At 41.4% G+C, this 27,989-nt stretch overlaps 1 protein-coding gene across 2 annotated transcripts; it reads left to right on the forward strand.

The window, feature by feature from the left end:
* pkig (protein kinase (cAMP-dependent, catalytic) inhibitor gamma) lies at positions 1-27,978 on the forward strand. Of its 2 annotated transcripts, XM_083895404.1 has the most exons (3): positions 1-73; positions 25,186-25,364; positions 27,378-27,978. In XM_083895404.1, the coding sequence occupies exons 2-3, from the start codon at positions 25,214-25,216 to the stop codon at positions 27,458-27,460; spliced, it is 234 nt and encodes a 77-aa protein (XP_083751530.1). In that variant the 5' UTR covers positions 1-73; positions 25,186-25,213; the 3' UTR covers positions 27,461-27,978. The 2 variants fall into 2 exon arrangements, with proteins under 2 accessions (XP_083751530.1, XP_083751529.1); XM_083895403.1 differs by lacking the exon at positions 1-73 and having other exon boundaries at positions 24,695-25,364.
* Positions 27,979-27,989: the final 11 nt, after the last annotated feature.

Below are 27,989 nucleotides of genomic sequence, written 5' to 3' on the forward strand. Positions count from 1 at the left end.
GGAAACTTAACTGGGATCCATGGTGTTAAATTTCCGTGGTAACAAGTGGATAACAGGAGGCGACCCGACCAAGGTGAGTGGAGGTCTTTGCTGCAGGCGACGTGTGCGCCTTTTTTTCCCCTCCTCAAGCATGATAAACGTGCGTGCGCAAACGGGCAGGGGTTGAAAGTATTAAGCGTCCACAGGAGAGGCTGCGGAGTCACGAAGCGAGGGTTTTTCTCCCTCCCTACTAAGGCATTACATTACCAGGGAGAACACAACGACTGACAATACATCTGTGCAGACGGAGCCTGTGTCCGCCACACGCAGTCTGTGTCACGGATGTGCTCGTTTTCCACGAGTTTTCTCGTCATGGTGTGATTACAACGGGAATGTCCGTTTATTCTCACCCCCCCCTTTAATGTGTGATGCATTCAAGTGCATTCGTTATGCTAGTCGACTGTGTGTGTGTGCGTGTGTGCGTGCGTACGTGCGTGCGCGGCGTGTACAATGGCATGCGCGTCCATCCCACACAGAGACTGCTGCTGCATTCACTTTAGATAGATAGATAGATAGATAGATAGATAGATAGATAGATAGATAGATAGATAGATAGTATTCTATTGTTCTCAAAACTATCAAATCCAGCATGGTATCATACAATAATAATAAAATAAACAAAGAATAAGGAGTGGAATATTACAATAAGGTAGTATAATGAATAGGCATAGATATAAGAATCGAAATAAACTTATAATAAAAAATACTCACCTGTTCAAGGAATGGTTATGAATATATGTATATATATATGTATATGTGTGTGTATGTGTATATATATATATATATATATATATATATATGTGTGTGTATATGTATGTATATATATATATATATATATATATATGTGTGTGTATATATATATGTGTGTATATGTATTCATGTGTGTGTGTGTATATATATATATATATATATATATATATATATATATATATGTATATATATATATGTATGTATATAAGAAATACATTTCACAGTATAAGTATAATATTGTAATGCACCATGCAGTAATCCAATCAAAACAGTGAATGTGTGTGTGTGTGTGTCAGTGATTTTGCAATGTCATGAAGGGACGTACAGGTGCAGGAATGTAGGGTGTTAAGTTAAAAAGCCGTCTCTGTCAGAGACAGAGCGGACGCCTTGTATTGACATTGTGCGTCGCCGTTTTGAATGGTCCTCTTCCTCATCAACTGTGCAATTTTTGTGTATTTGCTCTCTGTCAATACACTTAGCCAACAGCACCGACCGTACTCCCTTCCCACACCCCGGCACAAATCAACTCTTCATCTTACGTCTCCTCTCTCTCCACTTGACAACAAGGCAGTGGTGACGGCAGACTTTTTTTTTTATCTCCGTGCAACAACCTGACCGCTGAGTGGAGGAAGGGGGTGGAAGGAGGTTTGCCAGTCCAGTTTGGTCTGGATGGAGAATCATCTTGTGAAAAGACTGCTGAAAGGCATTGAGCTGCTGCTGCTGGTGGAGGAGGTATAGCAGAGCCCCCACCACACTTTGTGTTTGAGTGTTGCTGGTCAAGTGCCAGTTACTGGGCATGAACACTGGTGAAGATAAACACTGGCTTGTGTCCTGGCTGTAGTGATCTGCTTGTCGACGAGCTGAGTGTAACCAAAACTGCTCTGTGTGAGCATATTGAGACATAAAAATCACCCACGTCTTTTTGTTTAAATTAAGATAAAATATATCCCCTTTGCATTGTTGCAGTTTAACCAGCAGCAGTCTTTTCATTTTCCTTTAGACCAGTGTCGGCTCACAGAGCTGGGCCTTATTATTTTTTTTTTTTGTCACGGCTCATGGAAACTGTTGCACATCAGTGGTGACATTTAAAATGAATTGTTTTGGAAAGGCAAACCGGCGACTATATGGTTCCACCTCAATGGCAAAACATCTGGTCTGCAACGCGGCAAAAATGGTGAGCGTGTGTTCTAAAGGCTACCATGATGCGATTGTTGTGTCCAACCGACCGCACTGAACCTGGAGGTGCATCAGATTAGATTTGAGATGAGATGTAGTCCAGCTTCAATGCTGTAACACTACACAGACCTGTTGTGCATCGTTGCGTGCGAAGTGACTGCGGTGCTCGTTAAAATAATTGCAGATTATTTCTCGCTTATAATCTCAGTTTAAAGGTCACATAGAGTGGTCCTGTTGCACATAAATGTTAGTTATGGAGGTCTACTTACATATATTAACTTGTTTTTATGGTCAAAAACCTCCTAGTTGCTGTGAACTAGCCGATAGAAATCCTCTTTTCTGACAGTATTTTTCTGCTGCGAGATTTCAGAGTGAACTTTCAACCCCCGAGGACAGAGTCTTGTGATTGGCCAGTACTATCCAGCACATCCGTTCTCAGAAGCGCAGCGCCCCCCTCTGGAATGGCGGATGCATTGCTCCTCATTATCAAAACATTGTTTTAACAGTGTTTAAAAATAGCTTCATCACGACTCCCCGCCGCAGTCCCTTTGATGACTTTAAACCGGAGTCAGACCCAGAGTCAGAAGACACTGTTGCTCGTGAAACACCTCCACAACGGACGTTATTCTTCTTCTGCGGTTCAATGTACGTAACCGGATGTGCCCGGACTACAGCCCGGAGCAGGACGATCGGTTGTTCAGGAGAACCGCTGCTTACGTAACTATTACAGGATTTTCAGTGATCTCGTTGAGCCCCGAGATTACAATAAAACACAACGTTCTCAGCAATGGCTGAACTGTTTGTTTCGAACCGTCAGGCTTCATAAACAAGGTAATGACGCAGATACACACCAAAAAAACAGCGTTAATAGGAACTTCCGGTCTAGTTCCGCTTTAAGTAATATATTTTTTGGAGGTTTGTGAGGACTGCACATAGGGTGTAGCAAACCACCTCAACAACATTGGAGCCTTTGGAGCAACTAATACACCAATGACAGGACACAACATAGACAACGTTTACGTGTTGCGAGCACTTACAACTGTTGTAATCTGGTATTTGGTTACAGTGATGATGCTCATATGGACAATGGCTTTTTTAATGACACTCAAAGGTTGACTGGTATGATTTTTTTTGGGCAAAATATGATGCATATTTGTTTTACTTATTTGTTTATTGTACGTTTTCCCCCTCCATCCCATAAAACATGTCAGTTTTATGGTAAATGATGCACGCAATTGCTGAAATCAAACATTTATCAAACAACACTTGCAATCAGTCTCTCCAGTCTGCGCTTTGTGCCTGCACTGCAGTACACTTTAATATTTTAAACAAGTCATTAACAATAAACTAAACTTAGTCAAATAAACAGTAGGGTGAAAAGCAGGCATTTAAATTAGAAAATGAAGGAACATATAATGAATACATGGAGTACTACTAATAATGGAAAAAATAAAATGTCGTATAGGTATTAAACCACACTTTCAGATTATTTCCTGTACAGTCTGATATGTCTGTATTTGGAGTGGCTGTGTTTTGCCTCAATTCCTCCATGTACCAGCAAACCAAACATGGTCTGTTGTATTTGATTAAAACCCCCGTGGGGATAGAAGCTGGAGGGTCCCAACATGGACAGCTGGAAAACGAGAATAACCCAGCTACAAGAAAAAGAGCCACACATGCCCTGTTGACCCTTGACGGAGCCCGGCAGAACCTTCCCTTCTGTGTTTCCGTCATATTTTCACCGACTCGAAATCGAGCTCACGCAAGAAACGAGCAACCACTCGCCATTAACATTACACGTGTGCCCGTGGCTTTCTGTGACACCGCTTGTTCTGAACGCAGCTAGATCACGAGTAATCAGGTCACAATTAGGCCGTGGAAGTGCAGTTGCAATGATCTGACAGAGACACTCTCACCAACACTGTTCTCCTTCAACTCCTTCAGCAAATGGAAGTCCTCTCTGCTCCTGCTGAGAGCTGCCAACGAAAACATGATCACCCTGAGAACATTAAGACCCTTTGAATCCCTGCTGCCGAGAGTCTGCATCATGTACTGTACACGTTACCGTATCTTCGCTTTAGCCCCATTTACACCAAGCAATGCAGTTATTAGGCAGTTATTTGTATTTCTATTGTCAAGGACAAAAAGTGTTAAAATAACCAAAACCGTTACTGTCCCAGTTTTTGGCATCCTTCCATTGGGCTGCTGAGCGCAGACGGTTCAGGGAAAAACAGCCGTGTATTCCTGTGCAGCCTGAAGCCTTCGTGTTCTCTTCCTGTGATAAACGGCCACATGCCAAGAAGAACGAGCACAGAAAAGCTGGATGTTCTCATATTGTTGCTCTTTGTTTGCACACACATTACCTGATTATATGTAATTCATTTGACATTATTTGTCTTTGTAGATATTACATTCGACATTGTGTCTTACTATTTACATACAGGGCGACGCAGATGCATTAGTAGCCACGTAGTTTATATATCCGGGGCCCACACACCCTGCGGTGGAAACACAAGCCAGATCAGAGTGTACTGTTCCAAAGCACACCGTGGCGAGCCGTACTGTTCTGTCCCGACTCGCTGGAAATGAGGCTTTTGCGGTTGTTTTTATGCAAAGTGGTCATCAGGTTTATTTTCCTGACGGTCCATTTAGTAGAAGGTTAAATGATTGTGAAATGGAAATGTGATTTTGTTCATAGTTGGAGAAATACTGTGTTTTGAATGGGATTCTGAAGCAGTTTGTCTTTTGTGATTTTTCTTCAGTAAGGACAAGTCATTATAAAAATAGCAATTCTATTCGCAGAAGTGGTTCAAGAGCCTTGTAGACTTGGTTGCAATCATGCCCACACAATAATTCGCCTGCCCAGTGATCTTCCATGTTTTCAGAGGCAACACATGTACATTAAGAGAGAAGCTGCAGCAGCAGCAGCAGCAGCGTTGTGATGCCACGTGAACGCGTTGTGCGACGTCTATTTTTTGCTTCCTCTCTGTGTAATCATGGGTTGATCTTCTACATATTCTGTGGAAAGGGATTTGCCGGTTCAACTGAGATGACATCCAGTCACATTCTTTGCCATTCTGTGTGCAGAGGATTTAAGTTCCTCCTCTTTTTTTTTTTTTTTACTTCCCTATGAGGAGGAAATTCGTGCTCAAGATCTCTTGTGACAGACCAGAAAGGCTTTCTAGTATACTTAGATTTTTAACCCGGTGCTGCATGAGACTCATGGTCATAATAATTGCATGATGGTTATACAATCCATCATTTCTTCTCATGTCGTCAAAGTTTCTAAGCCTCATATTGAAGTCCTGTTAAATCGTATATTATCTGTGATATCGATGGTTTCCATATCTGGTTGGAATACTTTAGCGGTGTGGTTATGTTCTTTTCAAGTTACCTTAGAGCTCTTTTGCACTGATCTCTGATAAATCTATATCTAAATCTCTGATTGCCTCGCTGACATTTAATAGTAATGATTGAGATATCATGCATGTTTAATAAAATACTGATGCAGATGCTATTAATAGCAGGGCTGTAATGCACCGGTTTATTTATCCTTCACTTATTCTCCAGGTAAAATATGACTATTACCACTTGTGACCCTTTTTACAATGTAAATCTGAAAAACATGTAGGCTTTCCTGTAGCACCCACATTATTTTGAATAGGTATTTTCAACAAGATACAGTATGTTCATTAGCTTTAACATTCTGGAAACGTATTAATCCACCTCAAAATAATCTTACGTCAAAACACCTGTGGGCCCTGACACAAACCGTATCAGAACAAAAGCATCTCATCTTATTTTGAGGCTGTCCGATGTGGGATGATGGATGGAATTCATGTTTTCTCGCTCGCTGGGAAATTTCAACCAGATAATACACTCCACCCACACACACACACACACACACACAAGTAGCGATGCTAGTGATTACACGAAACAGTCCGTAATCTTGGTATTCTACAATATGTTGGCAAAACCGAAGCATTATGTTTGTTCATGGTATTATTTCACACATTTAATTACATACATACACATGGGCTTTTCTGTGTGGAGATTGTATGTTGTGTCTGCGATTGTTGTGTTTGTTTAAACGGTGTGGATTTTGCTTCTCCCCACAATCCATAAACATCCACCCCGACTTATGTTAATTGGTTGTTTGTCTCTGTATGTTTGCCCCACGGTGCACTAGTGATCTGTCAAGGGTGTATTCTGCCTCTCGCCCCAATGTCAGCTGGGATTGGCTTTAGAGAACACCAGTAAATGGATTGTCTAGTGGGGGGGGGGGAAGACGTCTCCTCCACTTGTACCGTACAAGCCATAATCTTGAGCTCTAAATAGCCGCAGCTGTAGGATAATAGTGGTGAATGTGGTCATGGTTTTGTTGGAAAACCCTCCTTGATTTTGGCCAAATTGCACTTTTTTCTACTGTCTTTTTGCACGTCTGTCTGCAGACAGAGGTGTTGCATTTAAAATAAATGGAATTTCTAAATATGGTTGCATTATAAAGATGGCTATACAGAAGACAATAGTTTATGGAGGTTAAACTTTGGGACAGTGGAAATGAAAATCCTTTAGAGGTTGATATTAGGGGTGTCGCCGTTCTCCAAATCCTCGATTCGATTCTCTGTCTGTTTTTCCTCCTCATTTATTGCAGAAGGCTCTGCCATTTTTACACTTGTATAGTTTAGTCCAGGATCATTGGTTTTATGTCATCATAACGCATAACGTTTTCTAATTCCCAGTTCGGGAATTTGTCTACATGGTGTCATGACTGATATGATATCTATCATGTGTTTGCAATGTACCACACTGAGGCCTTATTGTCATGTAGTAACCAGTCAATTGGAAACTAACTGTAAAAAGAATAGAAGTCAGAGTGCTGTGTTGCTCTCAAGGTCAAGGTGAATCTGCACTGACCTCCAATAACATTATCATACAGGGAAGAGAACACCTTTTGTAGTAGGATGTGACCTGTTTGGCATTTCGTAGCGTGGTTCCAATGAAGTGGTAGTATGTTAATTAAATGCTTAAATCCAGGGTTTTCCACTACTGCATAAGGTTACATGTCTGATGCGACAAACACACCTATAGGTATCGCTTTAGCACGAGTCGATCCCTCCAAATGAGGACAGAAGCATTAAACAGAGTTGTTTTTGTAGTTATGTCTACGTCCTTATGATGCATGCAGAGATGTCCTGTGCTTTGCTACACGCACATGACATAGCTTACACACCGCGGTTTTCATTTCTTACAATGTTCTCGTTGTCGAAAAAAACCTCACAGGGGAATATATTTTCAGAGAAGCGTGATGTTGTTTCCTGGAGCTGTTGACAATCGTTTTCACGTCCATGCCCCTATAGGACTCAATCATTCATTTAAAGTTGTATTTCTTCATTTTTTGATCCACATTCTCTCTGTTTTTTTTTCTTTTGTCTGTACCAACCGCTGAGGGAATTCTATCTGACACTTATACACTCCTCATTGTTCACTGGATACTCCCTAAATCTGGAGGTTGTGCAGAGTACATGCATACAGAAGTTGCTCTGGAGATTCTTTTGCCAGATCCCCCACAGTGGCGCACTCTCTAATGTCGGAGTGAGCTCGTGTGAGAAAGCAGCAGGAATAACTTGAGAATGAGATTCTACGGCAAATTAACTGGCGAGTGTACCTGCTTCTCGCACGCTCGATTCAAGTGCCAGCCCTAGCCTGGATCCTCTGGAGATTCCTGTGCTGTTGTGAAAGCGTCTTACTCCGATAACTTCCCGCTGCATTTGTCATTATGTGAGAGAATGTCCAGGCCCAAATAGCCACACATTACATAAGTGATCCCTGGAAACGGCTCAAATGTGTCCGTATTTTGGTGCTGAGCGTGAGGCGCACAGTGGGGGTTTGAAAGCATAATTTTCCTGTCGCGTCTGTAAATTGCACTATTAGGTGATCATCTTAACAATGAGCGACTCCCACCGACTCCCTCACACATTATTTTCAAAACGTATGTATGTTATTGTGGAAAAAAAGCATGAATTACAGTCATGTTAAGGTAATTAAACTTGCACAATGATTCATGAATGGAGGAACAATCCGGGACGAGCAAAAGAAGAGCAGGGTGTGGAATAAACGTATTCGCCTCAGTTGTCAGGCGGGCAGAACGCAAGAAGTGAGCTGTAAGCAGCGTTGTTTACCATATATGGGCAAACTTCCAGGTGTTGGCCACATACTGAGACTACGGAGACGGCAGACAAAACTGTTATTCTGCAGAATGAGTCTGTATAGTCTGAATAGTCCTGGGAAATGTTTCCTTGGACCTTTTTTCTTCTGCTGTGAAACTGGGTCACCATTGAAATATACAGTAACTATAGTGGATATAAACTGTCTGCTGCTTTGGTTTACAGAAAGTGATCAAATTACTAACTTGTTACGCCCATAGGGACTTGGTGCTTTTTTCTGTTTGGCAAGCCTGTGACCAAGTGGAAAGGGAACATGGCTTGTATCTGGAGGTCAAAAAGGCTGGGGAACCTCAGAGCAAGGTGGAGGATGGGTTAAATACAGAGTGGAATTTTACCTACTGGAATTAATACAGAACAAAAAAGTGAATTTTTGTGAATGCTGTGTTTGGTAACAAACCCGTGCAGTGTATGTCTGGTGCATATTCATTAGTCACTCCTTGTTTTGTTTTTTTTTACCAGTTTAAGAAGTCAAAAATCGGTTTCCTAATGTATTACCCGATAAATAAACACTGATGAATGCGTTCGGGCGAGATGATTTCTAATCACGCCCTATTATGTAAATAGAAGGACCTCATCTTGGTGAAGTGGTAGAATTGAAAATAGACATGTCCCTTTTTTTTTTTTTGGCTCAGCAGGTCAGCGAGAGATGATTTGATGAGAATCCCCCCGCCAGGAAGCTTTATCCTCATCTAATGAGAGCAAGCTTTTATTGTTTTAGATGGAGTGGCCCATTTCAAAATTCCATGTGACGCGAATAAAGTGCTAAAATCAATTAACTCTAAAAGTGATGAGACCGAAATATGCTTAAGGGCAAACGGGCACAATGTGACCTTCTCTGTCTGACGGGGAATCTGAGGCTTGTTGTCTGCTTGATGCTTTGATTTGATCCGTCAAGGGAATTATGAGATTCACTTTGCTTTGGAATGTTTTACAGTTTTTCCTTTCATTGAACAATAACCTATGTTGATAGAGGAACTAAACAGCCAATTATGTAATGTCACTTCACTCCTTTGACAGTGATAAATTAAAGGAATATTGAGAAAATTAGGTAAGTAGGACACAGACTGCTTTGAAGCTAGATAAACACCTAGTGCATTAGAGGAACCAGAGGGTGGCTTCATGTGGTACAAGGGACAGACTGGACATCTAGCCGATGAAAAGACAGAGCAGCAGAACAACACTTTGGATGCAATGATTATATATTTTGATGGTATGATTATTGTCTGAGTAAAAACCATGGTTTCACAAGCCACTGTTATCTCTCAAAACCACACAAACACCTTTAATTATAGGTTTTATTTCATTGTCCCTGGAGTAGATTTGACGTGACATTTTGGAGAGCGTTTCCATTGTGCTGAAAAGTCCCAACACTGACAGTAACTCCACAATGTTGACTGCAAAGGCGCTTTCGCACTGATGTTGGCGGTTATCCCAAATGCAAAATGTTGTTTAATTAATCGCCAAGTGTGCGAAAGACGTCACGGCGAGTAATGGAAACACAAACAAAATCAAATATGGCAGATACTCACCGACGGAGAATGAAAACAAGATTTAAGAGTCTTGCACGTCTTCCGACCATAAATGGAAGAAAATGGATCACAGCAGACGCTGCTTCTCTCGTAGCCTACAGCTACTAGGACTGTTAAGAATGAGAATCTTTAAACTGTACTAGAAATATGTATAAGCCTGCCTGAGATCTTTTTACACAAAAAGTCACAGGGGTCACACTTTAAAGTAATCCCAGACAATCCCTTGACAAAAATGCAAAGTGAAGTCATCTTATTAGACGACAGGCCACCAGCTGTTGCAGTCACTTTTCGCTGAGAGGCGGCCATGCACTTTTACTTTGACTCTTGGAAGCATGTTCAGCTGATCGTACTTGGTTTTAAATCCGTTTTAAATTATTCCAATAATTGTTTCACAAAAAAAAGCTCTTGGTGTTCTGTACCCCGACATGAATGACTGTTTGATTATCTTGGTCTGGAGGATAGTGCAACAACTGGCTCTGCTATTTTTTTTTTTTTTTTTTTTATCTTGTGGGGCGGGTTACATATGTGCCTTCTAATCCCAGTCAACTCAGCAAATTGAATCACTCGACACCCACATCCTCCCAGATATGAGGATGAAAAGTGTTGACGATGCATCTACTGCGAGTGGAATCTCTCGGCAAACTGTAGCCAACAACGAGGCCATCGGTGCAGGTGAGAGCAGTGGGTTGTTTTCTTTGAGATATTAAAGAGCAGCGCGGTGGTTGGCGTAATCGGGGTTCCTCGTTGTGGAAGTGCGAAGTGTTTTTTTTTTTTTGCTGAATCCAGTTTCTGTTGTGCGTGTTATTGGATAGAGAGAATTGGGTGTGAATTGCTTCCAACAGGTGGTGCAGAGAGACGCTGCCTGCAACCAGATCATCTTTCCTGTTATCCTGTGTTGTGGCTCAGTGCTGCAGCGTAAACCAAAGGGGTTGTTTCTGAAGTTCTCTAAAAAAAGTAATGAAAACAGTGGAGCCCGTCAGGCTTATTTCCTTATATAGTAAACACTGTAAATATACATGCATTCCTTCCACTCGGTTCTCATCCTCTCTCTCTTTTCCCTTCTGTCAGTCCCACTCTTTTTCTTTATTTGACTTGTCGTCATCTGCTTTCCATTCTTTCATCTTTCTTCCTCACCCCCTCATCTACCCTATGCCCTCACTCTGTTCTACTTGTCAGGGTCTTGTGTGTGTGTGTGTGTGTTGTGTGTGTGCGTGTGGACAGAGAGTCTGGGAAAAGATGGGGCATAAACAACGCAGGCAAACAAACCACCTGCTTCCTGCTGAGGTCTCGTGTTGTTAAATGTGTGGACGGAAATAGAACTGGGCAACCTTGCAGTAGAATTAGAATACATAGAATGGACAGTCGTGCAGCAACTGCACAATAGACGGTGCAGCTCGATGCTGCTGTGTGAGGGAGGACATGGGGAAAGTACAGCCTAGAAGTAATTTAATCTAAAATGACTGATAGTCCATCAGTAGAAATTAGTCTCAGGTTAAAGTCTAAGACATGTTAGAAACAATGCTGTCAAGCATCAAAATACAAATATCCTTGCTTGCATCTTTTGATGAAGACCGAACTATTGTCCTAGAGCAAAACCTGACAAATGATGTGTTTTGTTCAACTAACGGGTAATAAGAACTAAACGATAAATTGAAATTGAGAACAAAGAAAGCAAATATTTGCCACAATTGCTCCAAAAAACCTTACATCTGCTTGAATTCATGTATTAGTTTGGATTTTGAAGTGAGAACAAGAGGAGAACCATTCAGACATCTACTGTGTGCGTCTTTCACTTGGCTTGTCGGAGACTCCACATACTAGAGGAATGTTTGGTATTGAGTCATAATAAAATCTGCTTCTCCCAACATGTTTTTTCGTGGCAGTGCTGCCGAGGAAGCCTGCAAGACTCTAAATAAACAGTTGCTGTGACAGTCGGAATTGGAGATGTGAGAATCCTGGGTGGTGGCGTGAGCGGCGTGGGCGTGGGGGTTGTAATCATGGTCTCAATTTGGAGTCTCGTCAAAGCGCCTGTTCCTGACTCAGCTGTGAATCAGAGATTGTTGGTAATACTCAGTGGCACCTGGGCGATTCTTTCCCACACTCAAACCTTGGGGTTTTTTTTAGCCTCAGGAAAGCCTATGCTGCCACAATAGTCAGGGTCTCATATGTCCAACCTCTCGCCTTTTTAAAAGAATTATAAATCGGAGTCACTTTGCAGTTTTGTGGCACAAGGACAGACGCACAACACTGTACATTTACCTCCGTTGGTAATGTGACCTTTACTTACCTTGAAACAAGATAACAATCTTTTCTTGTGTAGCTTAACAGGCCACATTATGTTCCGTCAGCTCTCAGGAACTGGTATTAACCCAACTGTTGCTAGGCGAGTTATGCCAGCAAACGGGATAATGGTCCCTGCCTTTGCTGTCGAGTGCTATTTAACTGATGACACAGCTATGATGAAGAGATATACAAAATAGATTATCTGAGGACTGTCAGTTTGAGTTCCGAGTTAGTCTATCTGCTTTGATTACAGTTTCAGAGAGGAACGGTATTTATCTGCAGTCTTATTGGATTTGTGTTTTGAAGGACTTCCTGTGTGGCCTCGGGTGAATTAATTGTGACCGGTTTTTTTTGGGTAGAATCACGTGTTTGTGCCATATTTTTTAAGTCTTGTCGAGACTGTAATGTCTGTCTGTTCAGTGCAAATCTACAACCAGAAAACCTAGTGTGTCCGCCTTCACACCCTGACATTAAAATGTGCCTGAAGTGATCGTACACAAGTGGACAGCTCTACATCATTAGAATGCATCTCCACATGCGTCTCTGGGAACCACCTGTGACTGGATCTCAGCTCCACCCCCCCCCCCCCCCCCCCCCCCGCTATATAATGTTTGCATCATTATTGTTTGTGATGTTGTTTTCAAACCTGTGGGGGACAAAGTGATGCACTTCATGTGTCACGTCTGCTAGAAATAACAAAGTAGGAGAAGGAATAAAAAAAACAAAACAACACTGACTGAGGCTACATTTCCATGCAATACAAATCAATACAAATAAAATACAAATGCAGGATTGCAAAAAATGTAGCTGCTAAAAGGGAGCTTATGTAAATGTGTTTGTGGTCCTTCAGTGGGGCCCAGGACACAGACCATAGTGTATTCTATGTCTGACACCATGCAATACAATTTAAATTTGATTGCCAAGGAAATTTTGTGGTCAAATTGCATTTGTTGACCATATTTCAGCTTCACTGCCCACTTAATTGACCAAGACTGGACTTAAAGCTCCCATAGACCGGAGGTTCAAATTAACGCAGTTTTTTGGTGTGTATCTGCGCCATTACCTTGTTTGTAAAGCCCTAAACTGCTGAGAACGCTGGGTTTCATTGTATTCTCGGGCTCTGCAAGCGGTCTGAAAAAGCCTGGAATCTTGACGTAAGGATCACGGTGGGGAGTCACGACGAAGCCATTTAAAAATGTTTTGATAATGAGTTGCCGTGCATCCATCGTTCTAGAGGCAGGGCTGCGCTTCTGAGAGCTGACGTGCTGATTACGTCACTTCCGGGTATTGGCCAATCACGAGACAGTTGGGAAAGCTCTCATTGGCTGGCCAATCACAACACAGTCTGTCTTCTGGGTGTGAGATATTGAGTCATGTAAAGTGTCATGAAAGTGAGGAGAGATTTCGATCGGCTCATTTACTGTAACTAGGAGGTTTATGACCATAAAAACGAGTTAATGTATGTAAGTAGACGTCCATAACTCACATAGGACCACTCTATAGGAGCTTTAAAAAAGCAAACGTCTTCAAACTGCCTACTTTCCTAACGACCATTAGAATACTTAATTTAGTTTATAAGGCACAGAAACATTAAATCAATTTGATTTTTTTTAGATAAATTTGATCATTTTAATCTTAAAAGAGTGCAGGAAAAGACAAGAGGGTCGAGTGAGCTGTAGGCGTATGCAAGAAAGTGGTCACTGCTTTCAGTTGCTCATGGAAAAGAAGAAAAACAGAGATGGGAGTCAACCCCTAGGTGGGGTTCAAGTCAAAGACTGATTGGAAGGTTGTCGGGGCAGCACAAAGCCGTCTCTCAGCTACTCGGTGCAGATAAAAAAAGACCAGTCATTGCTGTGATGTAGGCTTTGAATCTACTGCTGCTTCACAGATTCACTCTGTGCCGAATGTTATGCGAGTGTGTCTCACCTCGAGCCAACGTTGACCTCTCCAGATGAAACACGTTCATGGCAAATCTCGATGGAAAGTTTGCTGACCAAAAAAAGAATGACCTGCTTGATGCTTTACCCGCTTCAAGGGACAAAACATTAAGCCCCGGAAAAGGTCAGTGCCATAAAACTGAGAGCAGTGTCTGAGATACAGGAAGAAAATGAAAACCCATCCACTTTGGTCAGAACCGAGGAAGTGGAGGGAGGAGCTGCTGAAAGAAACGGAGGAAATCTCTGGGCAGTTTCTTTCAAAAATCTCACACCAGCAGCACAGGGAGACAATGGAAAAGGAGCTTGATAATTACCGACTGGCACCAGATCCAGACAGTGAAATGGATGCTTGTGGTGACGGAAAAAAAGTCCCAAGATTAAGTCGCCTGGCAAGGTGCTACTAGGTGCATCCCTGCTTCGAGCACTCATTCTCAGACGGTTTTTAGCACAGGAGGTAGTATTATGACCTTAAAACCTGAGACAGTGGACAGACTTGTTTTTCTTGCACGTAATCTGTAGTAGCACTGAGACAGTACTGAACTTTTTTTTTTGCGTTGGAATATGATAACCACAATTGAGTTCATAGAACTTTCATGTTTAAGGTTTACATTTGACAGCTGCTTGAGTCGGTGACTATATATATCTCAATTTAAGCCCTAATGCTATAAAGAAAAAGGTAATTCCTGATCTCATGCTGAATTTGTTTTATTAGCTACTTTATTTTACAATGACCAGTAAAAAACTTTAAGCTGTGAACCTGCGAGCATACTTGTTATATTATTATTTATTATTACATATTTGTTTGTTTTTCTTAATTTGCAGAATATGCTGCAGCAGTCATGTATTACTTCTAAAATGTACTTTACCTGTGTTTACATTTTACTTCAGAGTAAAAGGAAACATTTGAGGTTGTTGGAAATCTTGATGTATATCTATATCGAATGATATGAAAAAAAATGATATCCCATAACGCCCAGCCCTACTTACCAGCCAAGTTCCCTTTCCGCTTGGCTATAGGCTGCCCACCATGTTGTATTTCACGTACTCGCTTGAAAATACTCATCCTTGGTCTCAGCCGAGTTCACACACATTGTTAGTTCTCCACTTGTGATCAAATCACTCGGTTAGCTTCCTTGGGTCTGGTCGTCACGGTGAGGTGTCCAGGCAACTGTGGCGCTGCTTTCCAGGAAGTTGTCTCAGCCAGGCCAACCAAGAATTAATTAAGGATCATCTTATTTTAATTAGTATACTGCAACATGATTTAAATTTTTTTTTTTTTTAAATCAGCCCAGTCTCAGCGGGATGTCGTTGATGGTGGTTAGTTAAAGGGGAATGTGCAATTTTTTTTATTTTAAATTGTAGTCTACTCTGCTTGCAAGGGAACTAAGTGTATGAAAGGTCTGAGTCTTGAGTCAGCATCAGCTGAGGCTGTGCAGTGAAGGGGGTTGGGGGATGGAGGGGTGTGGTATTACATGTGATTGTAACAATGTTGCCTTATTCATTCACGCAGAATAGAAAACATCCAATACACGGTAAACACGTTTCTTTTCATAATTTCACTTTGACAGTCAGATTCCAAGATGAATAGAACATTCAGTTTGCATCACAAACTCTCAACTCAACTGGTTCCTGTTAATATTGGAATGGCCTTTCGGTGAAGTATACAGAGAACACAGCTCCATCTTTCACTCAGTTCCCCAGAGAGTCCATCCTCTCTACTGCTTCTCACCATCAGTATGTCTCTCCCTCTTCACACCAGACCCATTGCAAATTTTACTGGCGCAAGTAGCGTAATGCAAATGACTCAAAATCTGTTTTTTTTTTTCACCTGAGAGCAATGATCTGTAGTCAGAACTACAGTCATAGTCTAAATCACATCCACATCCAAATCAAGCAGCATGATGCTCGATGAGGTTATTTTGACTATTGACTGAGCAGCTACAATGTTTTGCCCAGGGTGGGTATGAGAGTCTCCGTTAATAACCTTGATTTCTACACACATTTGACCAATTTAACGGAATGAAACCACAGCAAATATATATTTGGGCTCCATACCAGGAAGTTTCTAAACCTGACGAATTAGCAAGTCGTGAAAATGGCTGCTCGTCATCTGTAGGTAGCACTGAATGTTGTCCATGTGGAGAACAAAAGATGGAGTGCAGCAATACTCCCGACCTCTGGAATTTACCAAAATTATCCTGCGGTGTGAATGTTGCAAATGTGGCCCACCACAGCCACAGAGGGAGCAAGTCGGCCCAGCACAAAACGAGTAAAACATGAAAACGTTTTTTTTTCCTAAATGAGGTATTTTTTAATAATTTTGTTTATTTTTTATTTACATTGTTCAACTTGAAGTTTGCAAGAAGCCACTACATGCTTCAAATCACAGTATTGTGGGTCTTAAGGTTGTTTGATCGCTGTGAATCATTCCTAGTGTGGTTGTGGCGATCTCACATTCCAGAGCTTTTGTTGTTTTGTTTTGTTTTTGCGTGCGCAGTGCGAAATCAAAGCAGTCATCATCAAAGCTTTGTTGACCAAAGCACTTCTTGTATAGTTAATCTTTTATATGTTTGTCTTCATCTGTAACTGATCATCAGAATCCGTATGCTTTGTCAGTTTACAACCTACTAAGTATGTATTAAGTTGTGTGTAGAATAAAAACCTCTTGAAGACACTCAAGTTGTCCACCGTACTTGTTCCGATTGCCCTTCCCAGAGGGTAGTTTATTGAGTTTATAAGAAGCAGCCGGTAAAAATCTGGACAGAGAGAGAGTGTGTGTGTGAGTGAGAGAGAGGGAGTGTGTGTGTGTTTGTGTTCAACATTGAATGAAGAGAAGGAATAAGATAAGACAAGGAAAACCGGAGAATAACTAAACAGTGGCTGAACTTCTTAACAAAGACAGGGACAGACACAGTAGTTGTCTGAGATGATGACGTGACGCCAGCACCGCTCTATCTTCTTATGGGTGAGTTTTCATTGACGTGGTTAATCTACGTAACGCTAGTGTTCAGTCACATACAGGGACGTTTTTTCTTTTCATAATCCACTGTGCGTTTCAGAACGTTATGTGGCTGCATTGTTGTTAACTAGCTCCAGGGCCGGCACAAACACAAATGTGCTGATGTGCAATGCACAATATTTTTCTTTTGTGGTGCCTAAACTTATGCACATGCCCTAATTTTGTTTAAATAATTCTTGCAGACTTTCTGTAAATCATATACATTTTATTTCACTTCTTAATTATCACTGTGTTTGTCTCCTATATGATATATTTAACTGAAATGTCTTTTTCAAACAACCAATGATTTTAAATCTTAAGAGAATATTATGTCCAGTTTGTTATGTATTGTATGTATTGTTCTGTGTATCAGTATAGCTCACAGTATCTGTGCTCATACAGAGAGGTGTGGTTTCACTGACAGCTTAGACCAGGAGGGGGTTGTTCTATGTAAATGTGATGATTCTGTCTCTCTCTAAAATTCTCCCTAAAGCAGTTTGAGGATTGCCTACATTCAAATGACCATATCTTCTTCAAATATTATCCGATTTGAATGAGTTGGACGTTGTTGGAAAGAAATGCTAGAAATCACACTTTCAGAATCTGTAAATAACTCAAAATGTCCCTCGGTAGACTTGTGACCAGTTTTGCCATGGCTGGCCACAAATGATTCCCTGCACAACAAATAATTGTATACACATGCGAAAAACACTGTTATGTGATTAAATCAACTTATTTTCTTCTGTTACAATTGGCCTGAATCAAGAATAATCTCTCGGGATGCCTAAAACCTTTTTTTTTCTTTTCTTTTTTTTCCACGGTCAGTAACAAGTGCAGTTTCAACAGCACCAGCAGCAACAGAGCTATTAACTAATTGTGACCTTGCTTGAGCCTGACCTGTTTTAGTTGTAACGCTCGCGTGTCAGCAGACCACCTGCCACATCGATCGCAGTAACCCTGAGAACAAAGTCAAGAAGCCCTTCGGTACAGTCAGAGACACTTTTAACCGCACACATTTGTAGAGACTACAATTGATTTTCATGACAACAAAGCTCATGATGCTGTACTGCATCTCAGACCTTATAATCACCCCCATGAGCCATTTTCTCAAACTAGTAGATCATGTTCACATGCCTTTTTTATGTTTTTCATCTTTTGCAGTTTTCTATATTTATTTTGTGTGCTGGCCTTATATGCAGCAGATTATACCTGAGAGCTTAGATCATTTCGTAGTATTACAGAGACAATTGACAACTTTTCACTCCAAGTGGTATGACTGATGACAAAAATACCTAAATTCCTCCCATTTTAAAATATTCATTCCTATCTGTTAGATTATGGTGATGGGATTTGCATGCTGTATATTGTGCTGCAATACGCTTCATAACAGATGCCGGTTCACACACTCACCGCTGTATTTTATATGAATCTGTAGGTTGGTTGTCTCTTAGCAAGAGGAGGAATTGTATTTTTTTTAACCCGGTGAGCTAATATACATAGGAAGTTTACCTAACAAGGCAAACTTCCTATGTATATTAGCTCACTGGGTCTACCACTCTTTTATGGAGCATCATGTAAGAAACATGTTATTTTACATAACCTTTTTGAGGGAATCGGCTTAAGGATCTTGTTGGTATGGCCTATATATTTATATTATTATTTATATATAGGTTTGCAAGGTACTGATATAAAAAAGAATAATATCAACTGAATGTGGAAAGTTTCATCTGAATCTGAGCAGTGGCCTTCATCATCATCAGGACCATTTCAACAAACACATTTCCATGCCCAATAGTAGACAGAATTGCATAGTTAAAGCTATAAGGTTTGTTCACTGAAAGATTAATTACCATTTTAGTATTAAATTAGTTATTTGAAGCTACATTTTCTTGTAACTTCACAAATTTGGGAGTTATTTGCAGAGACTTAGGGCGCTTTCACACATATGGTTCGTACCAGTCAATGTTACATTGTAGACGTGGGTAGGTTTTGATTTCACATGCATAGTTCTAAACAAACCAAAATAGGCCGTGAAGACCATCGGCACCGGAACCGGACAAACGCGCCCATTAAACATGGAAGAACAGCTTTACATTGTACGTGTCGGTAATTTTCTCCAAGCAATTAATTTCCAACATGATTCGCGGCTGCGACTCCAAACAAACTTCATGATTAATTCGATTCGCTGACGGTGCATTGCACCCCCCCTCCTGAATGATCATTTCATCATTAGCCGGCGATCTTCTCGCAGATCCATCAGCTATTCCATTGGTCTATCAACACAGCCTAGCCGCACGGCAAGCTTGCTAAACTGAGCTAATGTAAGCGTCGCACGGGTGAGACGTCGGGGAAGGCGACGCGTGTGTGTTCTCAGTTCATGGCACGTGAATAAACGGAGTGTTGTTGCGATGCGTGCATTTGTTTTCGTCCCATTTTGGCTTGGTTGCTTACACACCAGAGGAACCGTACCAAAGTAGGGCGGATAAAGCGGTCCGAACCTGAACCAAGGGACTAAACACGTTTGGTGTGCGCACCAAATGCCGTAGGTGTAAAAGCACCCTTAATGTCAGTAATGCTTGACGTCTCTTTCGGTGATATGTATTTTTTCGCCCCTTCTCATAGGAGACAAATGTCAGGAATTGATCCGTGAAGTGGGGGAACCACAGCTACCCCTTTGCATGCACGCCTGCTGGGATAATCTGACCAAGCTAGATTGATTTTTGATTTGCCTCTCTGAAGTAGCCGCCTTTGCTTGGGCCTTTTGTTTTATTCATTGCTTCACTCAAGATTTTTCCACAGTAGCTGATGCTAATAGCCTTGGTCAGGCTGCTTATCTCCCGTTTCTCCGCGGACTCTTAATGCCGTCAGGCGTAGGAGCCCAGCACGCTCATTTAGGGTGGCAATTATGGGAGAGTGGCAGTAATCATTCTCAGTAACTCTGCTCAGTGAAAAGGAGATAGAAAATTGCAATCGAGTATCAAGTGTTGTCCGTGGTAATGCTACGTGTCTGACAAAGAAAATGGAAACTTCTACTGTGACTTGATATTAAGCCATCAAAGTGCCAGAGAGCGAGGTGGTAAAAGTTCCCGTTAATAGCGGATATTTGTGTCTGCTCGTTACCTTCACAGTGTCAAACGTTAAAGAGCTGCTCGCTGCTTGGTAAGCCGTCCCAATATACGGCTACACTGGGGGGAAATCAGGCCTTCGCGCCCGTTCCAGGGCCCATGAAGAGGAAGGATATGGGGCAAATATGTACACTGGAGTTGAATGGAAACGGGCTTTTATTTATTTAGGAGAGGATGTCAGTTGAGGCACAACAATGCTATTCCCGTTGAGGAAATACAGCTCCCTTGTGTTTGAAGTGGGCTCGTTGTCAACCAGGCAGCTGCTGACATCATGTGAAGAGACGGTGCCCAGACCACATTTGATGGGAGCTGAGAAGCAGCGAGGAGGAGGAGGAGGAGGAGGAGGAAGAAGAGGGCAAGGAGCTGAGGCAGACTGTTGTTGTGCTGGTGCACCCGCACTGTGTAACACTTGGCACTGGAGGCTACATTTAGCTTTGGGTGAATCCGTCTGAAGTAGATTGATTCTGCTCATAGGCACCCGGCAGCAAATGAAGCAACTCTGATGATGTTGGTAAGAGGCTGTTTGTTCTTAATCTGTGCTTTTTTTTTCCCCATGTGGATGTAAAAGCTAAAAGTCATTGTTGTTCCACTGTACTATTCAATTTGCTGCTTATTAATCGAGCAACAGAAATTTATCTGTGAATTTTTTATTTCTATTTTATCGTTAAACATACTGTGGTTTCAGCTTCTCCACTGTGATGATTTAATGCCAGGCTTTAAATCTGTTGATTATTTCCTTGCTCAATTATTTTTTCAAAGGGAACAAATCTTTTTAAATGAAAATGTACAGTTTACTATCATTTAGGACAAGCTATATTATTATTAGCCATTCTTTGCAGCTCTACATTTTGGGCAGATCGATCAATACTTATAAGTATTATTAGCTTTCAGCTTATCATATACAAGTCTTGTAATGCAAGTTTGAAAAAGCAGATGGGAAATCTGTGTTGCTACGAGAGGCAGATTAAACTCATTCACGTGGAGGCTTTTTGCCTCGTCAGTAAGTGCAGCAAAATGAGTTGACCAACTTGAAATTGGTCACGTAGACAGAGCTAATGGGGTTGGAATCAACTAGGAAGCAGGTCTTTGTGTGGGTTATTGCAGATGATGTGAGTTTATTATGCAGAAAGCTGGCTAAACGGCTCCGGTGGGATGGCAGTGAGCTCGCCTCTCTAATGGGCCCCGGTGTAAGTGTCTGCTGACTCATATTCCCCCAGTGATCACAGAGGGTTTTCCCCCCTCTTCTCCGTGTCTCGATATCAAAACCTCTTCTTACACATTCTTTGCCCAGTGTGGTCGGTGTTTAAGTTGAATCCTGCACCTCACTATAGCGCTGTAATGTGGCCCTTTGATTTCATTCACGGTGACATTTTGGTCGTGCCTTTTGTGTCGATGTGAGAAAGCACCTCCTTTCTTTTTCCAATGAGGTAAGAATGACATGAGTTTGAATTCGGATTAGTTTTCCTGAAACAACCCTGCAGGGAGAATCCCTGCTCTATGGAAATGACCCACACTTACAAGAGCAGAGCAGGAAGGAAGGAGGGAAGGAGGGAGGGAGAAGAGGAAAGAGAGTGAGGCTAATCAGAGTTCAGCTGCAGTGATTCCCTCCGACGATGGAGTTGTTATTATCATGAGTGAAAATACACACCTGTGACATTTGCCTCATGGTGGTGTTTCCAGTTGCAGCTGTGTCGAGTTTCCCTCCGTGCACAGTGCACACAGCCTGGGCTTTCACACAGAAACACTTCCACTTTTTTATTTCAATAGAACACGCACTTCAAGAGCTATAATTTAGGACAAAGGCTAATCGGCTTGGCAATAGACACTATAATCAATGATTATAATAAAATGTTATAATATTTTACTATAATTACAGTTGGTCCATATCTATATTTATCACAATACATGTCAGATCATTAATGACTAGGTTTTTTTATCGTTATTGAAAGTTGGAGAAACCAGTTAATTGTGGTTTTATTAAATGGGGAAACTTTTCATAAACCTGTCAAGTCATTTATCTCATTCATTCATTCATTCATTCATTCATTCATTTATTCATTCATTCATTCATTCAAAAGGCAGGATAGACCCTGGACAGGTCATCAATCCATTGCAGGGCAAAAATACAGAATTGCTATTTTGGGAAATTATATTGCCATCACTTTTTTGAATTACTATTTATGGCAATATAACAAAACATCAGTATACATGTTCATATCAATATAATGTTTATATATATCAAACATTGATGATCAACACATAGTTTCTCAGCATGTTTTAGCTCATATTTGTGAAATGTTTTGCTGCTTGGCACATTTAAAATCACAATGTTTCAACACTGATTTTTTTTTTGGGCCACCCAGGCCATCATATCTCTAGAACAAATCCATGAATTTGACACCATTCCCAGACCAAATAATAGTAATAAACATGTATAGGAGCATGTTAGCTGTTCATCTACATTTTATTTTATTATATTTATCCTAAATTATAAGGCTGAACAATTAATTGAAATATATCCAAACGCAGTACAGCCTACTGCAATTTGCAAATCGCTCGGCACAATATTTGTTTAAAGCCAACATGTGTTAAAATATAGTTTTAGATTCAGTATCGTCTAAACATCTTACTCTACAGACCAAAGAGAACATGTTTGTTTCTTACACATCTGCACAGACAATAATCCTTTTAAATAGTGCTGGGCGATATTGACCAAAAGTCATATCACGATATATGTCGGCTGAATATTGATAAATACAATATAAATTCCGCGAAGTGATGGCTGTGAAATGAAATGTTCAGTCAAAGCCAAATTTGACATGTCACAAGTAGTTTTATTGAAACAGACCATTTCAGTGACGTGAATAAATAATAAACATAGGTTTCTTCACCTGGTTCATGAATAAATCCTCAGCTGTTCAAATAATAAAATGCAAACTCTATAACAACAGGAGTATCTTTTTTGCTCCATAAGGAACTTAAAGGGGAAATAAGTAGTTTATAGTGCCATCTAGAAGAGAGGCTGAAATTTACAACAAAGACCTGCTCCTCTGCTCACCCCCTCCCTTCCCTGAGCGCTACGGTATCCTCAGCTGGTCAAATGTCGTCCTCGTCGTCTTTCTCCGTGTCAGCAGATGAGGTTCGTGAGGCGAGGGAGAGGGCGAGCTACCACGGCCGTAGCAGACGAAGCGGAGAGAGAGGAGGCGGGACTTCCGCTACAAGTAAAGAGACGCTTGATTTGTTCTCTCGCGTTTGTCCTTACAGGCTCCGGTAGAAACATGGCGTCTCGCTGCTAACAGTGGCTATGCAACCGCGGTCCGCGGTCATGTTATTTAACATGACTTTTTGAAACACTACGAAAATGAAACAAAAATTATTATACAGCGACTAGACAATGCAGGAGCAGGATAAAAAAGTGGATTTTGGGTTATATAAACCCATAAATACTACATATTGTACCTTTAATCGATATATGCGATATGGTCTAATTCCATGTCCCATTTAAAAATATATCTATATGTTTTTTTTTTTTTTTATATCGATTTATCGCCCCAGGCCTACTTTTAAATATGTTTTTCGAATGAAAATTAGTAAAAAAAAAAATCACCATTCCCTAGGATCAAAATGATCGCAATTAGAATTCAAGATCGTTCAGTCTTAAAAAAAATCATTTGTGCCATACAAATCACAAACGGATGAACAACAACAATAAACACAGAATCCCACGCTGCCTGAGTCAGTCGGTCAACACCATAAAAAACAATCACTGACTGAGCTTTGTGGCGATCAGAGGGTTAACGTGATTTTTAAAACGCAGAGCTGTTTTTAAACCGCGCACGTACCACAGCTGAGACCAGGCACAGTCGGGGCAGAGAGCAGCACAAACACGTGCCGAAGAGCAAGACGGGCAGAAGCGTCGTCACCACCAATCACCATCATCTCCCCTCCATGGTAACCTGTTAATGATCCTGCGCTAGGAGCCGGGTCCACATGTGCAGGCGAGCTGACTAATTAAACAAACAAGTTGCAATATGACGACGGGGCTCCCATAAGCCGCGCGGCAGCTGGGGCCGGTGGAGTCGACACAAAGCAAACATAATAACACAGTCGGTGCTGCAGCAGGTACATGTTGGTACTGGATGTTGTAATTGTTAAATCTTCCAGTGAATGAAGGCAGTATTTTCTGATTTATGGAGCAAGGATAATCTGTTTTTTGAATTCGTAGTCCCTGCTATTTAAAGATACAGTCTTGATAATGATGACATTTTTGTGTTGCTTTCATTTTTTGGTACACGCACACTGTTCCCAGGAGGGAAAACAAACAAACTGTTGGGCCTTTTTTATTGAATGATGTTTGTGGTGTGACGTGCTTTGTGGCTGTAATGTAGTCGCGCTCCAGAGACCGACGATGTGGGAAAGTACCAGTCGTTCTGAACACTTCTCCTGCACTACTTTCCTACTGTGTCCTGCTGCTTTATCTGTTCAATGCGTTTTTTTTCCTTGTTCTTTCTGGAGCAGCCTTTTTTTGTCCTCCCTCTTGAGGCGTTAACCAGCTGTATAGTGTTTAGTGGTTGGCAGGATCCATGACCTACTTAAATATGGACTAAGAAAAGGAAACATAAGAGGAGTGAATGGCAAAAAAAGGGAGCCCGGCGCGCCTGTTTTTGTTGTGACTCTTGTCGTCCCCGTCGATGCTTGTTTCTTTTGCTTCAGAGCTTTTCAGACAAAAAAATGGACGGCAGTTCAGGGATTTCAGGGAGAGACTTGATGTAGCTTTTTGTTTTACAGGACTGATCTTGTTTCTTGTTTGATATTTTTCCCTTATTCCTCTTATGTCTTCCCTCTCTCAGATGTTGAAATGCAGAAGTGGCCCACTCTTTTTCCGTTGCCTCTACAATAGCTCAGCACTTTGTGATTTTTTTTTTTTATTCTTTGTTCTAGCCAGTTTTGTGGTTGAGGGTGATGCACCGGACTCGATGCACAGGCGCACAAATGCACGGGACACAGTAATGGATCCTCCCACGGGCCCTGCACTATACCAACTGAAGGCAGACATCGGTGTGATGTATTTGCTTCTTTTTGGCGACACCGTCTGACAATGCCCTCCTCTCTCTCTGGCAGGTGTAATGAGAACGCTGGTCATGGACAGATGATGGACGTGGAGACGTCGTACTCGGACTTCATCAACTGTGATCGCACGGGCCGCAGGAACGCTGTACCTGACATCGAGGAGGGGGCAGAAGCGGGCAGTACCAGTGAACTCACCAAAGACCTGGCAGAGATGGACCTGAAGGCTGCAGGTCAGTAAACAACAGGATGAGGAAGAACTCTAGTCCTGCCTCTGTAACAGACCTGAGAACAGCAGAGACCATATCGATATCTTTGAAAGCAAACAAACGACTCCTTTGACCTGGCTTTAAACTGAGATTTATTTATTTATTTCATCCTGTTATCTTGGATTATCACTGGACACGTCATTTTATTTATTACCACCATCAGTTTATTAATTTTTTAACTGACTTTTATTCATTTTACATAATAATTAACCACAGTCTATAATATATTGTTATATGTTATATTAATTTACTACACTAATCTCTTTGATAAGGTTTATTTATTTACTATTTTAACATCATTCATTGTGTCTCCAGTGTTTCCTCATCTTGCCTTTGATGGCGTTTCTTTTGTCCTGTCGCTGTTTTTGTTAAGTTTTATCTGCTTTAATGTGACAGGACTTTCAAAGTTTAGACTTAAAGTATCTAAGGGTCTGATATTGAAAGTTGATTTTGAAGAAGTAACATTTACATGTAAAAAGTTAGCCTATGATAATAAATCCAGGAAACCCGCTGAGTAACGGGACCATCATTTGGCTGCTTTAAACTGCTGGAAAACACACAGCAGGAAGGACATCACAAGTCATTTTGATTTGCTGGTTTACTGAACAAAGTTTTTCATGCAACCAGATGTAATTTTTTTTTCTTTGTGGTTTCTTCGTTGCGTCCGTTTGTGTCCAACGCCACTGTACAACAGCAGGGGGAGACCACACGGTGTCATCCCTCCTGCTGTAGAAACTGCAGTCATGTTTCGGTTTGTGTCTACATTTGTCTTTCATTGTCCTCTTTTATTCCTGTTCAACCTCTGTTTATTATCTACATAAGCTGCTACAATACCTGGATTTTCCGACCGCGTGTCTGTAACGACTCCATTCTTCTCATAGGAGACGCCAAAACCTTCACACAGGCACAGACAGCTGGTGTTGGCCAGATTGTGGTCTACATTGGATTGTTGTCATTGTGCAGCACAATGACAGATAATCACTCGCTACATCTCTCAGTAATCTCTCAGTAGAGTGTCAAGTTGTCAGGAGAAATATTCCCCCAGACTCACCATTGTATTTTACATCCTGACTCAGTTTTAAAACAAGGTTCCCATGACATGATAACTAGTTTGACCTCTATAAATCACGTGACAGTGTTCTGCTATAGGAAGTCGTAGTTCCTTCCTCAGGATTCCTGTTATTTATTGATTTATTTGAGGAGTCTAAGCGTGGATTTATTCTCGAGCTGAAACAATCCATTATTAACCGTTTACTAAATGAATTGGTTTGAAGATTTTTTTCATGATTAAAACAAGATTTCTGGTTGTTTTATCTTCTTAAATGTGAATATTTTCTTTGTTTCTTTGCTCCACATAACAAAGAAATCATTAAAGCTGAATCATTTTGATTTGTGGACAAAACAAGACATTCGAGAACATCGTCATTTCCAGGTTTAACACCGATTAATATTTTTTTTAAATGTTCTGAAATTTTACGGACCAAACAATTAATCGAGAAAGTAATCGACAGATTAATCGGTTATGAGAACTATTGTTAGTTGTAGCTATAATTTATTCCCACATGTTAGAAGTGGGGGCCCACAAATTCGGAACAAGGACCTTTCTGCAAGGATTTTGCATGTTCTCCCCGTGTGTGCGTGGGTTTCCTCCGGGTTCTCCAGCTTCCTCCCACAGTCCAAAAACATGCGATATGGGGATTAGGTGAATTGGTCAGGTGTGAGAGTGTGAGTGAATGGTTGTTTGTCTCTATATGTGATCCTGCGATGGACTGGCCAACTGTCCAGGGTGTACCCCGCCTCATCGCCCCAATGTCAGCTGAGATAGGCACAGCACCCCCCCGCGACCCTCCAGTGGAGGATAAAACAGTAGATAATGGATGGATGGATGTTAGAAGTGCAAGTCCATTTTTCTGAGCATTACATTGCACCATCATTGACTGATTTACATGCATGCTGTTTCCCATTTTTTCCCTCCAGATGGAGAGCCGGGGGCCTCCCCAGCCCCTGAGGCAGAGGGCTCCACCAGCCAAGATGCCCAGGGAAGTGGAGGCCCATCCTAAACTCAGCCCAAGGTCAAATGGGGGCAGAGCTGAGTAGAGAAAATTAGGAAAGGAAGCAGGTGAAAGTTGAGAGACATGAGTACGGAGAGAGAGAGCGAGAGCGAGAGAGAGAGAGTGTATATTGGTTGTCCTGACCAGACACAAGACATCTTTGCCCACTGCCGGCCCTGTTTGGAGCTTCCACGGCTCTAAATGTTTGCCTTTTATTGGATCTGATTGTAACACGAGGAACAGAACAGAGTTAAAACCCTGTTGACAGTCGAGTTGCTGTGCTTTACTGTTTGTCAATCATATTCCCGACGAAAGAGAGGAGAGAGAGAGCACAGACACTCTGGATGAAGGTCTGTGGAGATGGACTGAGCTGAATTAAACTCCTTTATAACACTCACCATTTAAACAATGTTCCAGTCTAATATGGAGCTGTGTCCTGGAGTGCGTATTCATAATCATCCGTGTGTCTATTTCTTTCTTTCTACCGTGTGTGTGTGTGTGAGAGACCCTGTTGTTAAGTTCCGTCGTCGAGTCTTTT

This window comes from Microchirus variegatus, assembly GCF_963457635.1.
Source record: "Microchirus variegatus genome assembly, chromosome: 9".
NCBI lineage: Eukaryota > Metazoa > Chordata > Actinopteri > Pleuronectiformes > Soleidae > Microchirus > Microchirus variegatus.